The sequence below is a fragment of the Notothenia rossii genome, assembly GCF_949606895.1.
Source record: "Notothenia rossii genome assembly, chromosome: 9".
Lineage (NCBI taxonomy): Eukaryota > Metazoa > Chordata > Actinopteri > Perciformes > Nototheniidae > Notothenia > Notothenia rossii.
This window is the reverse complement of record NC_136907.1, coordinates 66,898,775-66,916,100: the sequence shown is the minus strand read 5'-3', so window position 1 is coordinate 66,916,100 and position 17,326 is coordinate 66,898,775. Positions and strand designations below refer to the sequence as shown.

Here is a 17,326-nt window from a genome sequence, read left to right as displayed (position 1 = left end):
TGTCAGTTAAATGGACAGACTTATTGTCTCTGTGAAGGCCTACATTACAGCTTCGAAACGTGCAATTTCGCGAAAACACCTGTGTAGTGCTAACCTACCTACATGCATGATATCAGTATTCTGCTACATTAAGATAACACTACTGGGCATTTGCAAAGTGTTCATATGGGATAATATCTAGCTGTCAGTTTATAGACAGTCTTAACACAAACATTTTTAAACTCATGGAAGTTAATACAAAAATTATTTTCACGATTCAAGAACGTCATTATTAAGGAACAACGAAATGTATTGTGTGCTGGTCCTCTAGGTGCAACATGTATAATAAAATAAGAAATTAAACGATCCTTAACAGTGAGTAAAGCAAGCCAGAAATGTGTTATTTAATGATGTCAATTAACAGTTGTTTTACAACCGAGTATGTAGCTCTATAAGTATGTTTTATAGCATAGTGGATACTGATATACGAGATATGGACATATTAAGTCAAAATGTAACTTGTGTGTAAATAGTGGCATTTCGTTAAGTATGAGGGCGTTGTTGAGACATCAGCCTTATTTATACAAAACAATATTTTGTAAATTATGCACTTAAATCTTCACACACATACTGTACATGTAGTCTTCTATAAACCAAAAGGCACCTGTGTGCACCTCGAGACACAAATACGGGTTGTGAGAGAACACAGCCATGACAGGTGCCAAATTAAACAGGTGGCTGCGATTTAGAGAGGATAATCTAACTGGAGTTTGATCAAATCTTAAACTAAATGACTGTCACTCAGCTAATCGCTTCTTGATTTGGCATAACATAGTCATCTCGTGAATGTCTCAGTTAATATTACATCTTAAAATATAATGAGGAAGAAGCTCAGATAGTGAAACTAACAACTATTACAAGAATAAATGACTTAATCTTGGCAATACAGCTAAGGTTAGCATGAAGTTAGCTAGCAATGATAATGACATACTATCGTTACTGTTAATGACACAAAACAGGAAAAACCTTCAAACAAAACCCCCCAAAAAGTGCTGTTTGACGATGCTGCCAATGTTTATTTGAAGACGGCTCTTTAAGGCTGCAACAAAACAAATATTCCTTCAACAAGTAGCCTATAAAAGGGAATGTAACTTGTTTCTAAAGTAGGGACTGTCGAAACAACGATGGCAACCGGAAGTGACATTCCGGTAGGCCACAAGAAAATAAAAAACGGGATATGGCGCTTAATTACTCAAAGATAAAAGTGGATGACAAAAGTGTTGAGAAATGAATGCCAACAAAACAGAACAAATTGCTTTTTAAATTGCAAAAAAAAAAAATTGAAATTATTTTCACACATTAAACTGCCCAAAAACACAAGGTCATGTCACAATGTTGATAAAGACAATATATTGTGCAGCCCTATTGTAAAACAATCTACTGTTCTTTAAAGTTGAGTTTCATATTTGAGGAAAAAGGGGCATAGTTTTTGTTCTTCACCTTATACTATATTTTTATTGAAACCCTGACAAAATTCAGTCAGCTTTCGAAATTGACATATTTATAAACAGACAGAGGAAATAATGCAACATTGTATGCTTGTTATGCATCCTAATCAGGGTTTTAAAAGACGACACTGTCAACTGAATAGCACTTGATTACAGGATAATGACACCAGCGTTTGTACCGGTCCAATCTGCATAAAATGGAGGAACTGATAAAGGTCTCTCTAATTACGATGGTGTTTACATCAGACATTACATACACCTATTATGCTACTCTTGTCAACATCTTACAAAGCCGGGTTCACTATGATAATGCACTTGGATGTGACTCCCACCGCTGACTGTTATTGTTAAGATACTCATTTAAGATGCTTCCGAGTATTCTTGGTAATGATGTGAAATCTACAGATGTTATTATGAGGGTGATACAGTTTTTGATGGCAGTAACTTTGTTCATGATTATCATGCCCATTTAGGTTTTGTATCTTGCACCCTTCCCCATATCCCCTCTCATGCCCATGCCTAGTGGTAGTCATCGCTGTCTCCTTTAGGCAGACTGCTATGAACACATTATGGATGGATGCATTAGTGAGTGATGCAGAGCCCAGGCTGGCTTGCCTTGTTTTCGTGTGAGAGTGCATCATTAGAAAATGTTCCACTTGGCAGGGAAGCGCGTATTAACTGCAACCGCAATGAAATGAGGTTGTGATAGATGGTTAAACTTATACAGGACTATTAGGTTGAAATATGAACCTCTCAATTGTCATGATGAAACAAAGGGCTATTTGCGTGGTGATCAGTGCATTGAGAGACAATTGGAATCTGCAAAGACCGATACAATACATTATAGGTAGTGGGCTCAGAGCTGAAAGAGTACAGAAAAAGTAATCATGCTTCCACAGAATAGTTTGGAGCTACTGTTCAATTCAAGGCTCTATAAATTCATTTAGGTTCTCCACCAACATCTCAAGGATTGTGATGAGACGTGGGGGGGATTTGCAAACAGGGCACCTTGTCTAAGCCCTGTTGTGGACTTTGATGGGCCAGAGGAAACCAGTGTTGATGGCCTCTCAGAGGCATTTTAATGGCATGGAAGACTTAAAACAGACATTGTTTATCTACCATAATGCGCCCATACCGACTGACATTACGATGAGAGTCAATATGATATCAAGAAGAGCCAAGATGTAAATCAGATTTAGCAGACAGAGGTGTAAATGCAGCAGCCGCCCTTTGCATAATGACGCTAGCCAATTAAGCCTGCTCATTATCTCTTATCAATGCTCATGGTGACCTCCAAGTTATTCTACCTCTAGAATACAAACTTCAGACCCAATTTCTATTTAACTCCAGTGTGTAAATGACTTATTAATTCCTCTCTTACCAGCACCGAATCGCCCACATGCCAGACACAATCTTGCTACCTCTGATAGGAATAATAATAAATAAGTTACACATAAATGATTAATATTAGAAACACCTGATGGATCATTTATTGCTCTGATTTCATGGGGCACTCTCTAAACTTAGACTGTCTTTGCATGCACTATGTCTCACATTTAATTGCAAAGCCATTAGTGTTTAATATTACTGTAATTACTGTGTACATTTCATTATGTTCTCAGTATATTAAATGACTGCTCAGTGTGGAGGGAGGGCTATAGTTTAATCTCTTTCTGTATTACTGTGTGCCACAGTACTCAAAACAGCATTAAGAGGCACATAATCAGAGGGAACTAATTGCCTATGATTGCATAAATGAAGTGCCTCACTCTCATCAGGCCTGTTGCTGATGTCCAACTTCTCGCCGCCTTGGAGGGCAGTTGACCACAATGCAGGAAACCTTGAGAGACTGCTTCTGGTGGGTAATGTAAGAAAACCAAAGATTTAGTATGTCCACAGGGGGCTGGGAGGCCAGGGGGTATTACTACTGCTGATGTTTTTTTTTTGCCATCAGAGTTGCCTCCGCTTCACAGAAGAAGGAAAAAAAGAAAGAAACATGAATGCCCACCATTTGAGAAATGAATTTATCGAAGTCGCTGTCTTTTTCCCCATTAGTAAGTGTTTAGTTCAGCGTTTTAAATAATTGCGTTACCAGGAATGATATTTAAAATACATTTGGGAGTCAATGAGGCGGGAAAGTGCCTACATGTTTTGCTGATGACACCCGGGCCATTTGGAAGACATCAAAGTAGAGAGGAGGTAGCCCAGATGCATATTATAAACTCATTATGTATATCATTTAAAAGGATGTACTCCAGCCGCAAAAACAATATTCCTAGTCTCTCTCTGGTAATGTGTGTTTTCAAAGTTGAAACTCTTACTCGCCTTCAGTTTAATGTGGCATCTATTACCAAACTGTAACATAAAATAAATGACCTTGATTTCCATACCAGAACAGTCGTTAAGGTATAGATGAGATGCAGCGATGCTTCCGTGTTTTCAAATGGGAAAGAAGGTAAACCTCTTGACAAATATCGTATTCTTCTTCACCTGGAGTGCAGACCTTGAGCTTACAGGCACCTCGATAGACTCACAGAGGTGGATAAACACACATGAAAACGTGTTTGATTTTAGACATTGTGCACCCATTATAGCACATTTTAATGGATAGAGATATATGAGCAAGTTAATCATTCTACAACGACTTAAAGGCGATCCTTCCCAGCCATGAAAATCTTTCCTTGGTGTCTAGAAAGCTAAAAGATGGAATGGGATTTTGCTACTGGATGGAACTTCTAGCATTGGAAAATGACGGTCCATCACTCATATGAGATGTTTGTCAGATGCCTAGTGAGTAGGCTTAAGAGGCTTAATTATGCGCCGTCCCTCCGCCATCAGAACACTACACGTGGGGCAGAGTGACACAGCGGTTGCCAGTCATTCAGCCTAATGTTCTAATGCAGGGAGCCATGTGGATACATAAAATCCATTAAGGCTCTTGAACAGAAAAAACACTGAGCAGAAAAATACACTTTGCAAACACATACTCACATGGGCTTACAGGCCATTCTTATTTGCCCTTGTCAGGACATAAAAAGTTGTCTGCTACTTTTCATTATTTTTTAGAAATGGTAAGGGTGAATCCAACTACCTGACCCTTAATATTGCCAATTTCTGGAATAGGCCGTATGTTTTTAAGTATAAAATCTATAAATATAAAGTTAGCTATATTTTTTATGTAGAAACACTCCTCCCATTTGCTGGTTATTGAAGTTATGTCAAATATGATACTGTGTGATTTAATCATGTGCTCTATCACATCCCAAACAGCAAGTATTGTGCGTTTATTAAACTACTTTGACACTTGCAGCCTGACAGGGACCCTTCATGGCTGTAACTTTGCCTGAGGGAAATAGAAGAGGCTCGAGTGTCTACATGTGAGACATAAAAATAGCACAACTTGTCACACTGCAGGGGAGGTTCTCATACCGAACACCAAAACAACTCTTTGAACCGACCCTGTGAACAGCCGGCAGGCACATAGTGGACATTAGACAGAGGGAAAGGAACAACAGAGACAGAGAGAGAGAGACAGGCCTTTATAGCCAGCTCTCTCACTTAACTTTTCATACTTGTATTCGTAAGAATAGATTTTAAGCATGTCTCAAGGCAGCTTTGTCTTCACATCTACGGCCTTGCGCTCTCTCGAACTTGATGAGGACATGCTGGCGAGACACAAGCACAAAAAGCAGCTGGCTACCCATCACTTCAATAGCTATATGCTGCAGAAGGAAATCAGGGAGAGGACACTGCTGAGGACCACCATGCCACCAGCAATCTGCCACGACCTGGTCATCCAGAACGCTCTTTACACGGGAGACCTGCAGGCTATTCAGCAACTCTTTCCTAGAGGATCCTCAACAAACCTCATCATTGAGCCACAGGGAGGGGACATGCGCTGGGTCTCCGCAGGGGAAGGTAGGAGACAACATACAGTATGTCCTCATTAGATATTAATCCAGGAATGTATATAGCAGAGCTAGATACATTCATTGTATTCCCTGGAGATGAGCTGCCACAATTAACTGATGTGAGAGACGTTCACATGTGTTGTTGGGATAAGATCAAATAAGTACTTTATTGATCCTGATTTGGGAAATGTTTACGTTGCAGCAGCATAAAAAGACAAGGCAATTTAAACACTAGAAATAAACAATCCAAAATATTTCTGAAATAGAAATAAAATAGCATTAAAAAGTTAAAAAATATAAAAAATATACATTGATAGAGAGAAAATAATAGATATAAAGTAAAGAGCTGTACCTGGTGCTTCTCACCCGGACCCAGTATTTATAGACACACTGAGCAATATTAATAGAAACACATAAACAGAGAGAGAGTTGGATTTAAATGTGGCCTATCGCTGAATACAGGACATACAATACCCTTTAATATAAGATGTTACAAATGATAATTAGTCATAAAAAAGTTTTTCCCTTAAACTTTTTGGGTGCAAGAGGTCAATGCTCTTTGACTTCAGTGAATTAACTTAATCAGTATAGGCAGGTGACATGTAACACACCAGTCATTGGCTCCCATGCCTTCACTGTCAACGTTTACTGGGTCAAGTTGAATATCACATATCAACCACCCTGAAATAGCCCTGTCTGCGCAAACAACCTGCATAAACTTGTTTTTCCTTCTGGAGAACCCAGCCTGTCAAAGAAGTTTAAAACAATCTATTTAGTACCAGTATGGCTTACATAGCACCTAAAGTGAGATGGCACAAACCCAAGAAGTACCGCAACGACGTGATAGCCACATCCAGCGCCTCGGGTTGTGTCCTGCAGTTTTGGAACTCTTTGCTTGTGGGTGATGAGCTGACCGTTTTCAGCATCTTGGACGACGACAACGAGTATGAGTACCTTATTGATGCCGTTTATGACACCAGCAACATAGACGAATGGAAGAACTTCAGATTTAACTACAGAAGACTGAGTAGGTTATGTTGTAACTTTGTTGATATATCAAACTGTCTACAGTCATACCAGGGGCTTTTAGTGAGTATTGAAAAGAGTCAAGCAGTTACTGAACATGTTATGATATAAAGTGCTTCATTGTAAAAACACCCTTGAATATCTGCAGTAATGAAGGGTTGGGCACAATGTTGGCATCACATTGTACTCTCTGTTGGCAGGACTATGGTCACTGACTTATGAGCAGGAGCTGACCACACCGCTTCACATCACAGCTGGCAGAGGCTTCTCAGAGTGCCTGAGACTGCTGCTGCAGCGGGGGGCCAATGTGGACCTGGCCCCAGGGGGCACCACCGCCCTGCACGAGTCCTGTGAGAACTGCCAGCCCGAGTGCACCAAACTGCTACTGATCCATGGAGCCAACGCCAATGCTGTCACTGAAGACGGCCTCATGCCTTTGCACTTCTGCACAAGTCCTCAATCCTTTGAGTGAGTAAAGAAGAACAAAAGTGGAACCAAATGAAACAGACTGTCAGTAATGACATTCATGCCACAACTTAAACTTGGTATTTTCTAACATCAGCCGTAATAAGCTACTGGTTGGACCAGACTTGCTGCAAAGGCTCTGAATGTCAATGAATCAATTTAACTTTTATAAAAGGAAGACTGTGTTATTTTAGATCAGTAAACCGATAATCGATTGCTTATCAGTAGCGGATATTGAAAAACAGGTGTGGCCTTATTACTCCAAAAGTATTTCATCTTTTTTCAATTCAGGATTACTATCTTTTATGTATAAATGATCGCATCACTTTTATATAAAAATAAAGTGTTTCATGTTATCCGGTTTGAAATCTTTTGGAACATCACATTTGGAACACGTGTTTAAATAGTTCATCTAATAATAAGACTGAGAGTCAGACAAAAAGGATGGACACCTCTGATCCAGTGTTTACATGAGAACACCAGTCGTATTACTTTACAAAACAAGCTTCTGTTCTTCTGTCTGTAGATGTGCCAAGTACCTCCTTCAGTACGGAGCAGCTATTAATGGCCGCACCGTGGATGAAGACGACACTCCCTTGCACGTGGCAGCCAGTAACAGCCTCACAGACCACACTGAGCTCTACCTGCGCTATGGAGCTGCTGTGGACAAACAAAACTGTGAGGGTCTCACGCCTCTGAACGCTGCTTGTTCACAACCCCAGGAGCTGCAGGAGCTTGAAAGTTACCTCAAGGTTTGCCAGATGCTGCTGGGGGCCGGGGCCAACGTGCAGACCAAGGACCAGGACAAACACAGTCCTCTGCACATGGCCTGTAAGAATGTAAACCCAGACATAGTGGACCTGCTGCTGGCTCATGGTGCCCGCGTTAATGACATGGACTACGGGGGGGAAGCTCCCATGCACAACATCCTGAAGGTGGTGTGCTACAAGGTGTCCCATCACCCCGAGAGGATCGTCCGGGCTCTGCTCAACCACGGCTCTATCCGGGTGTGGCCTGGAGCTCTGCCAATGGTAGGAAATTAAAGATGTGATGTTAAAATACTATACATAGAATGTTTGCACATTAATTCAGCAATCCAGATCGGTTCGTAGGAGTATGTATTTACGGCCTGAACCAATTTTTTATCAAGGTGTCTCAATTTGCATAATTAGCACTATAACTGCACATGTAACACCTTGAGAAAGAAGCACTAAAACTGTTCCTTGAAATATTCCAGACTTCACAACTTCACATTCAAATCATTCCCATTTCATGACACAACATGAAGTGTTGCACTCTCTGCGGGAAACAGACTACAACCATCAGTGAACCCACGTGCACTAGACAAAATGCCTGGTTCCTAATTAGGCAAGTGTTAATAGGAGATTAATTAGCACTAATTGCATAATTTCCAGTTAAACCCCTGGAGGGAAGACCAATCTGTTCATTTCACAAGTGTTTAATTACTTTATTTCTTCAGTTCTATGGAGTCACAAGCTCGCTCATGAACTTAAAAGATGATTATCTGAATCTATCCTCTGTGTTGTGGCGTTTCTTTGAAGGTTTTGAAGCACTGCTGTGGATCTCCACGCACCATCGAGGTTCTTCTGAATGCCTACAGTAGCCTCAAAGTCAACGACACCTGGGTCGAGGCTGTGTCACCGGAGGTGTTAAAGGCAAGCTTACGAAATAATAAACTCAAGAGTTGAATTCAACCAGAGTGGGTGTTTTAGGACAAATGTTTTTATGTTTTTCTAAATTTCAGATCTTCAAATATTTTCCTTTTTCTTTAATTTATTAAATGGTATTTACTGGGATTACTAGGCAGCACCATTTAAATCAATGCATACAAATAAATAAATATCCTCTAATAGTTTGACAGCTCATTTATATATGTTCAGGGTTATGAGAAACTCTGAAGTATGGAAGGCCTTTAGGTACAACATTCATTTACAAAAGGGTTATAAATGTATCAAAACATGCTGAAAAAAAATGTGCAGGTTTCAGGGTTATTATAGCTGTAGAGAGTATGAGCAATATTTAATATTCAAAAAGGTTGTAATCCACAGGAGAACATTGCAAATGGTAGATGACTTGTTTACTCATTTTTGTATTAATATGAAGTGCTGCCATGCCATGATTTGCTCTAAACTGTAAAAAATAATATAATAATATGTGATCTCAGGGTAATTTGTGTTTTTTTTTTTTTTATCACACAGGAGCACAAAGAGTTTTATGAGTCCGTCTTCTCTTTGGAGCGGAGTCCTCGCTCCCTGCAGCACTTGGCCCGCTGCAGGATCAGGAGCTTCCTGGAGCTCCGGGTGCACAAAGTGGTCCCTGAACTGGACCTGCCCACCTTCATCAAGAACTACCTGCTGCTGGAGTACAGAGACCATGTCCACTGAGAACACTGTGTGTGTGTGTCTGTGTGTAGCCAGGGGCGGTTCTAGGGGGCAGTGCCCCCCAACACTGACTTTGGACCCCCCCTGTGGCCCCCCTGATAATGAAAAGAAAAAAAGAAAAAGTTTATGATTAAACGATTTCTTGCGTGACGGAATAGGCGGAACTAACATTAGAGCGTAAAAACTGTAACTATAAGTATCTGAAATAAATATGTGTACTGAAAAAAGTGCCAATAACTGTATTGCATTGTTTTCTTATGCACAATTACTTCATACTGTTTTTGTCTTTTTCGTCCTGCATTTATTGTGCCTCCCTCAGAAAATAACTGGCCCCAGCCTGGCCCTCCCAATCAAATTGTTCTAGAACTGCCGCTGTAGTGTAGCCTCTGTTAGACAGAGTCCTGGTGAGGATTGAGTGCTGTTGAATGTGAGGAAGAAGCAGCTGTTAAAGAGTTAAAAGTGTAGCACTGGCAGTACACTCAAATAAAAAATACATTTTATGATACACATTTCTTGTAGAAGCAGCTGCTTTTCCTGTCACTTTTATTTCAGCTACACGTTTGACCGCAAGAGGGAGCTATAGGCTAGAGTTGTTATAATACAATGCAGGTATGCAATAATGTGTTTTTTATTTTTATTTTACGTTTTTTGTACTTGTGCACATAGTTAATAGGTTCAGATGGTTGTATTTGTATACCTGATGATTATTTGATGTTAATGCACATAATGATGATGATGTTGTGTTGAGAATTGCCTTAAAAATATTTGCATATACATAAGTATTCCCACCGTTGTTGTTGTCATGAGGTATTTTATATCACATATAGATTTTGTGTACAAATTAAATACTCCACCATGACCGTGTAATATTGTCATTGATTTTTGTATTATTTCATTTTGTCAAACATTTCTCTTTCTTCTCCTTATTTTGCTGTTGCGTCTCGTTTTTCCATACCCTTTTTAATATCAATACTAAAAAAATACATTTAATAAAAAAGTATTGAGCTTTTGTTTTCAAGCCACACTTTGAAAATATAAGTTAACTTTTCAAATGTAAAAAAGTTGAAACTACAATAAATCGTTTTTTATATCAAATTGAATGTGTGCTTTTATCAAGAAGTTCCGATTAACTTAATCTTGTTTAACCTGGTCAAATGATTTAGAAGAGAAATATAATAGCATTGGTCATTTTCTTGAAAAAAAACGTTAAATTGAAAGGATCATTATGGCCACAAATATCTGCAGAATTAATAAAATAAATATACCTTGTATTGAGAAGAAAAGCAGCGACATATTCATTAGTGTCATTTAAAATATATAGTGTTTTGACAAAAAAAAGAATATGCCTTATTCTCTTATATTGTATCAAACGTTTAGATTTAAAAAGCCAAATATCTATGCAACAAAAACAATTCTAATCTTAATATACATTTTGAATTGTCATACCACCAGAGTTTCCCTCATAAGAAAGGCAGAGGATGTCAGGAAATGGTTTCAATAGATCAAAGAGGGGTGCTGCTGAAGTCACTTGCAATTATAAGAATTAGCCTGGCCTGCTAATCAGAGCCGGTGATATGTTTATGTCCTCTTGCAATCAGACGACCAGTTGGAGAGCCCGGCTCCCTGGACTCAATAGGGCTAATCATCATCAGTTCCTATTGCCATTTAAAGGTGAAATGATCTGCGATTAAACCACTGCTTAAAGAAAAAAGTATTTTTTTTTCTCCATGCATTTTTGATCAGGGATGAATTACAACTAAAATGTGTGTTTTTATTTAAATTATTAAAACACTTTGAGGAAGATTTAGTTGACATTTAATCGGTAAAGACGTTAAATGTTTACAATTCACAGCTTTTTTTTTAAATAAATGCCCCTTGAGTTCAGACAAATCACTCAGATTTGACTTTGGCCACTATGTTTCCACACTGCAGTTGACCTCGCATAAACGCCTTTTATCTGGATCTAATTTCGCGCAGAGTATCTCTCTCAAGGGAACAATTGTTGCAGCACTTCTCTTTTTCTGAAGCCAAACGCATTGTTTTTATCCGCGGAGAATAGGGCAGAGAGCGGAGAAACATCTGCCTCTCCTCCCTCCTGACTCTGATGCCCATCGGCCCCCAATACCCCAACAAAAGCCACCGTTGTTTTACGCTGTCCCTTAAATCCAGAGTAATTACTTATCATCAATCAAAATTAATAATAGCTGATTGGGTTGGTGTGGTCAACGATTATAGAAGGGGAAGGGCCGGAACAGTCTCTCACACCGTTTTGCAGTCAATGGTGAACCTGGCAAAAGGGGAGGGAGGGCTTTTTTTTTGGAGGGGGGGGGGGGGGGGGGGGGGCGACCCGTCTATTTGGTCTCCACTGGGAAACTACCGCCTCTCAAGACGGCCAAAAAGTCAGAGGCTGAATAAGGAAATGAAGCGTAATTTGAGGAAGATGGATGAGCCCCCAGGGAAACTCCCCCTTTTCATTCCCCTTGTATTGCAGATGATAACCAATGCGCTCCGCAGAGGGGCGGAGGGAGGAGTTGCAGAGAGGTAGATAGAGAGAGGGAGCGTGTGTTTATGTCTCAGTGTGACAAATAAGAGGGAAAAGGGTAGCGGTGGGGCTCACAACAAAGCGGCCGACCCACTGATAGAGACCCGGAGCAGCAGCCACTCTCCCAGGGATGACAACACGGCACCGGATCTACTTTCACTCCTCTCCGTCTGTGCACTGAACGTTTTACCCCGTGGGAAAAGGACACCTAGCTTTCAAGTTTTCCACCAAATAAAGAAAAGTGTTTTCCTGCAACATGCAGAGACCAGGCGGCCAAGCGACGGCGTTTTCAATCGATTCCCTCATAGGGACTCACCATCCCAGACCGGGACACCTGCTCTACACGGGCTACCCCATGTTCATGCCGTACAGACCTCTGATGATCCCACAAGCTTTATCCCACTCGCCTTTAACTGGGTTACCTCCACTGGCGCCTTTGGCTTCTTTTGCGGGACGGCTCACCAACACATTCTGTGCCAGTTTGGGACAGGGGGTGCCCTCCATGGTGGCGCTCACCACGACCATGCCAAGTTTCTCGGATCCTCCGGACAGTTTCTACCCCCCACAGGAGCTCCCAGGTCCCCGTTTAAGCGCAGCCGACCCCGGGTCCAGGAGGCAGGAGAGTCCGCACTCTGACGAGCTGCACAGCCGGGACAAGGGCTCCGACATGATCAACTTCTCAGAAACTTTTCAAACAATATCAGGTAAGCTTGGCCTCTTGACTTATTTATGGAATAACTTACTATGCGTAAAACCTATTTGAAACAGAGATTGTTGGCCTATAGTGAGTGTGCTTAGTCTCAGAGGTGCTGTCAAATGGATAAAACCAATCTCAATCCGTTTTGTTACCGTTTTAGAATATGAAACCACATTTAATAAAGTCAAAATGCATGGGGTGCAACCTGATGATAGCTAATGTCATTCAAGATACAGCTATTATTATTGTAATTATTTCTTAACTGTTCTTTATAATATTACAGTACGAATTAGAGTGCATCACTAATCAAATTTGAGCAAAAAGTTCAATATATTGTTTGTTGTTAGGGAGATTAAAACTCAATCTTTGTTGCAGTAGGCCTACAAACGTACAGAACAACTGAATTTCCACACACAGGGCAGATGTAATGATCTTATATTAGGCTAGTTCAGTTAGTGTTGCATTAATGTTTATTGTACAAAACTACAATTATTAGGAGTGTTTTCAACAATTTGGCTGTACATTTTCATCTCTAACAGCTTACCACAACTCAATGAGCACTGTTCACTTACAAACTTAAGAACAAGTAACTAATGATTATGATCCTTTCTCTACATTTTAGGTGAGACCAAACTGTACAGCTCAGACGACGAGAAGCTGGACCTAAAGTCAGCAGACACCGCGTGCAGTGACCGCGAGGACAGCTCCGCAGACAGCGAGAACGAGAGTTTCTCCGACGGGAACAACTGTGGCTCCCTCTCCCAGAAGAGCAAACTAAAGCCCGGCTCTCAGGAGGTGCTACCGCCCGGCAGCTCGGCGGGGAAGAGCCGCAGGAGACGGACAGCTTTTACCAGCGAGCAGTTGCTGGAACTGGAAAAGGAATTTCACTGTAAAAAGTACCTTTCTCTGACTGAGCGCTCACAGATCGCACATGCACTTAAACTGAGCGAGGTGCAGGTGAAGATCTGGTTTCAGAACCGCAGGGCCAAGTGGAAACGGATCAAAGCCGGCAACGTTAACAACCGGTCAGGAGAACCAGTGAGGAACCCCAAAATCGTGGTGCCCATCCCGGTGCACGTCAACAGGTTTGCAGTGAGGAGTCAGCACCAACAAATAGAGCAAGGGACCAGGCCATGAACTGTAAATCAAAAATATGAATGATGAAAAACACTTGCATTGACTCTATGTTCCACTGATTCGCATGAAGCACAAAAAGGAGGAGTTGGCCTATTTTGTCTGAGAGGTGAGACTGAGCAGACCGATCAACAATTTGGCAATATGCTGTCATTTTTATTTATTGCGCTGTGAATATGTAAATATAAATGGGTAAAAATTGGTACAAATGGGCACTATGAGATGAGACTGTAAAGATTTTTTAAGTATTTATATGTAGGGCCAAAATGTTCTGTTGGTTATGTGCATGTGTCCTCATTTGGTGAAGCTGACTTTTTGTTTTGTGTTTCGTACAATTTGTTGACTACATTTGCATGTAAGACGTTTTACATTTTCTGTTTGCCAACTGTAGGAACTAGCTTTGACAGCTATTTGTGATGTGAAGGAAATAATGACCAAACAAGGGACAACTGTAAAGTATATTGACCTAATAAATCGCTTTATACGAAAGTTGGAATTCAGATTGAATTATTAATGTTTGGAGGTTAGAGTAAATATGTTGTATGGGTTGTTGTTATTATTTATTCTGCTAAAAAGAAAAAAATATATATTGTCTTAACATGGCGATTCGTTTTTTTTGTACATAATGTAGGGAGGCGTATTTAATGCAGTTTAAATAAAACATAATGCCTAATACTGTATTTTAAATATTATACTAACAGTATTTCAATATCGTTTCTAATTTATGGAGGCTTTTACTGAAAAACTGTTTATCTTTGAAGAGCTTCAGCGTTGTAAGTTAATTACTCACATTTTATTGCCAACTTTTGAACGTTTTCAGCATCGCAGTTTCATTTACACACGTGTTCCTTTTAACGTCTCTTAACGTTTCGTTTTTTCTCAGAAACATCAGGACTTCAAATGTAGATGTGTATTTTCTTTTAAACAGCGGTAGTGATGGATTCCTCTTCAGGAGGCCATGTTGTCTGACTGATGGATCCTCATTAGACTGAAACATCCACCAACACTCTGTAATGAACTTCTATCAGTCTGTGGAGAGAGAACACCAGCAGCAATTACTAATCTGATACTAAACATTTTATTTTTGGTAAAATAATTAAATATGGACTAAACATATAAATCATAGCAATGATAAAACGCACAGGAGGTTTCCAATACACATTTAAAAACGCATTAAAGCTAGTTTTCTGGCATGTATCACATAATGGATACAATGTGTTATTTTTTTTAATGTCTCATTTTCTATATAATTTTCAATACTAAAACCTGCAAATAATTCTTATAAATATAAAGATGTGGGTTGAATGGACAATATTTCATGACATTTGATTTAAAATAAAAATGTTTTTTAAATAACAGAAATTAGAACATGTGACTTGTAAAATACTTATACTCTGATAACAATATAAAAAACTTTAATTAAATAATCATAAATAAATAGTCATGGCTGTACTGTTGACTCTTAACAGACCTCAACTGCCATGATGGCTACAGAGAGGTCATAGCTGCATGGAAACTTACATGGCAGTGCAAATTCAAAGATCAGCTAAATAAAAATAATCTGTAACTAAACTAATGTCCGGCCAAACGGCTATCCAATTACAGGAAAGAGAAAACAGAGCTTGATGTTTTATGCATTCTTGCATGTTTCTGGCGGTTGACACGGTTTCTCTGAACTGTTTCCAGAAAGGTCTCATGTTAGAATATTTTCACTTGAACTCAGATGAGAGAGAGTGATTTGTTTTCCTGTTTCTAAAATAGACTCAGGCCTCAAGCCATGTTTAACTTCTGCAGCAGCACCTGTTGAATATGATGATAGGGTGAGATTCTTTAAATATTTTATTAGTATTAATATTTTATTAAAATAACCAGCCATCTCCTCAGTTTTCACATATTATACTGTATGGAGGGTTTTGGTGAAACTGATAGGAATCTTCAAGGATACAGCTTCCTTTCCCTCAAGCATCTCAAGGATGAACACATGATTTTTATTTCAGTTTGACCTCAGTGCATAAACAGACTTTTCATGACCTGGAAACCCATGAGTAGTAGAGTTTATTTCACCGTCCACCTCATACATCAAGACTGTGACACTTGGATGGGGATTCAAGGAGTGATGGCTGTGTGAAGGAGCGGTGGAAGTTTTATTATGGTCCAACAGCTGACTAATGTAGACGGTCCATTCAACGACATCGTGCCAGAGTGCAGCGGCTATTTCAGTCCCCATGAGCTGTGGAGGTGACGACGAGGAGCCGTGACACTGCAGAGGCTAAGTTCATACTGGTGTTTATTATCAAGGACTACTCAGGGGAACTATTTAATCCCAATCCACAGTTAGAACAAATATTAAAAGGTGACATTTTATAGGAGTTTCTTATTCACAACGTTAAACAAATAAGATAAAACAGGGTGTGTGTACTTGTGAATGTATTAATCCTGTATATATTTGAACCTTCCTGTTGTGTTCGGGTCAAACCTGGCTGATTTACTACTTTCTTCAATCATTGTGATTTTCATTTGATTGTCTCAAGGCCTCCACAGTAGGTATTTGAACATATAAACCTGCTCATCACCACTTTCATTGAATTTTGAGTGGTTTAATCCACTTAGTTACACCTACAGTATGGTGTTCCCGTTCAAAATTTACCGCATAAAGAAATGAATAGGTAACCCTGTGTTTTTTACACCCACACATTGATCGTTCGTCCATTTTATCTACGGTTTAAGTGAAGAACACCTCAGTGTCAAGACAGGGTCTGTGTCTACTTGAATCCCAAATTGAAATATCAGAAGTTCCCTTCTCACAGCTAAGACATTAAACCATTACCAAATTCCCACCTGGAGCGGAAGAAAGAGAGGCAGAGAGGGAGGAAATGGAGGGAGATCATTACCTGCTGCTTGTGTGAGTGCAGCCTTCTCTGCGCCGACTGCAGGCCTGACTTCATGGGAGGGTCCGGGCGGCCGTGGCTACAGTGATGTATGGGCAGATGCATCAAATCGCACAAGATAAACAAGCGATGAGTTTCATCAGGGCCATCATAGCTTTAATTTGGCTGCCTAATGAGTCAGATCTAGTGGCGGAGATAAGAGTTGTCAGAGGCCCGGCTCTAATGAATTTCTTGCCACTTGTAATCAAGGTTGCCTGTCTGAGGGGGGATGATTAATGGAACCCTGGAGGATTCCCTCGGCCCTCAGCCTTCATTACAGCTAATGCATTCTCAGGCAAATTAACAGAGAAATGCAGGCAAAAGCCAACGGGGAAGGGGAGAGAGAAAAAAAGAAAGAGGAGAGGAGAGAGTGATGGGAACAGAGCGTTTATGTAAGACAAAGGATGAAGAGGAAGATGGTGGGGATGAAACACACGGAGAAGGGAAAAAAGACACTGATTAGAGAGAGATTCAAGGATATGGAAATGAAGACATGAGTTCGGGGCAGGGTGCAGCATGTAGGCACTGGTTAGACATGATGGAGCTGAAATTGATAAATGATATTCAGGTCTGGGGGGGGGACACAGGAGAGGAGAGATAGTCAGAGTGGATATAATTATTGATTGACGAGGTTAAAAGCGAGAAGGGAGGGGCAGAAAACAGGGAGTATCCTGTCCACATGAAGACAGGCGGACACAAACGCCACCTTAAAGCAACATTTATGTTACGACTGCT

At 40.2% G+C, this 17,326-nt stretch overlaps 2 protein-coding genes across 3 annotated transcripts; both read left to right on the top strand.

Moving 5' to 3' along the window:
• Positions 1 to 4,936: 4,936 nt before the first annotated feature.
• On the top strand, positions 4,937 to 10,150 carry asb10 (ankyrin repeat and SOCS box containing 10). 2 transcript variants are annotated; one of them, XM_079651864.1, is made up of 5 exons: positions 4,937 to 5,405; positions 6,625 to 6,892; positions 7,416 to 7,920; positions 8,452 to 8,565; positions 9,109 to 10,150. In XM_079651864.1, the coding sequence occupies exons 1-5, from the start codon at positions 5,087 to 5,089 to the stop codon at positions 9,292 to 9,294; spliced, it is 1,392 nt and encodes a 463-aa protein (XP_079507990.1). In that variant the 5' UTR covers positions 4,937 to 5,086; the 3' UTR covers positions 9,295 to 10,150. The 2 variants fall into 2 exon arrangements, with proteins under 2 accessions (XP_079507990.1, XP_079507991.1); XM_079651865.1 differs by lacking the exon at positions 4,937 to 5,405 and adding an exon at positions 5,430 to 6,425.
• A 1,674-nt stretch (positions 10,151 to 11,824) lies between these two features.
• Positions 11,825 to 14,153, top strand: gbx1 (gastrulation brain homeobox 1). The gene is made up of 2 exons (XM_079649644.1): positions 11,825 to 12,537; positions 13,153 to 14,153. Exons 1-2 carry the CDS (start codon positions 12,090 to 12,092, stop codon positions 13,665 to 13,667), a joined length of 963 nt encoding a protein of 320 aa, XP_079505770.1. The 5' UTR covers positions 11,825 to 12,089; the 3' UTR covers positions 13,668 to 14,153.
• Positions 14,154 to 17,326: the final 3,173 nt, after the last annotated feature.

What these genes read in the sequence shown, in the direction of transcription:
- asb10 (XM_079651864.1), top strand. Translation starts at nt 5,087, where the DNA reads ATGTCTCAAGGCAGCTTTGTCTTCACATCTACGGCCTTGCGCTCTCTC. An exon ending in ACAAGTCCTCAATCCTTTGA is followed by an intron (nt 6,893 to 7,415) that starts GTGAGTAAAGAA and finishes TTCTGTCTGTAG; the next exon opens with ATGTGCCAAGTACCTCCTTC. An exon ending in GGCCTGGAGCTCTGCCAATG is followed by an intron (nt 7,921 to 8,451) that starts GTAGGAAATTAA and finishes GTTTCTTTGAAG; the next exon opens with GTTTTGAAGCACTGCTGTGG.
- gbx1 (XM_079649644.1), top strand. Translation starts at nt 12,090, where the DNA reads ATGCAGAGACCAGGCGGCCAAGCGACGGCGTTTTCAATCGATTCCCTC. An exon ending in AACTTTTCAAACAATATCAG is followed by an intron (nt 12,538 to 13,152) that starts GTAAGCTTGGCC and finishes TCTACATTTTAG; the next exon opens with GTGAGACCAAACTGTACAGC.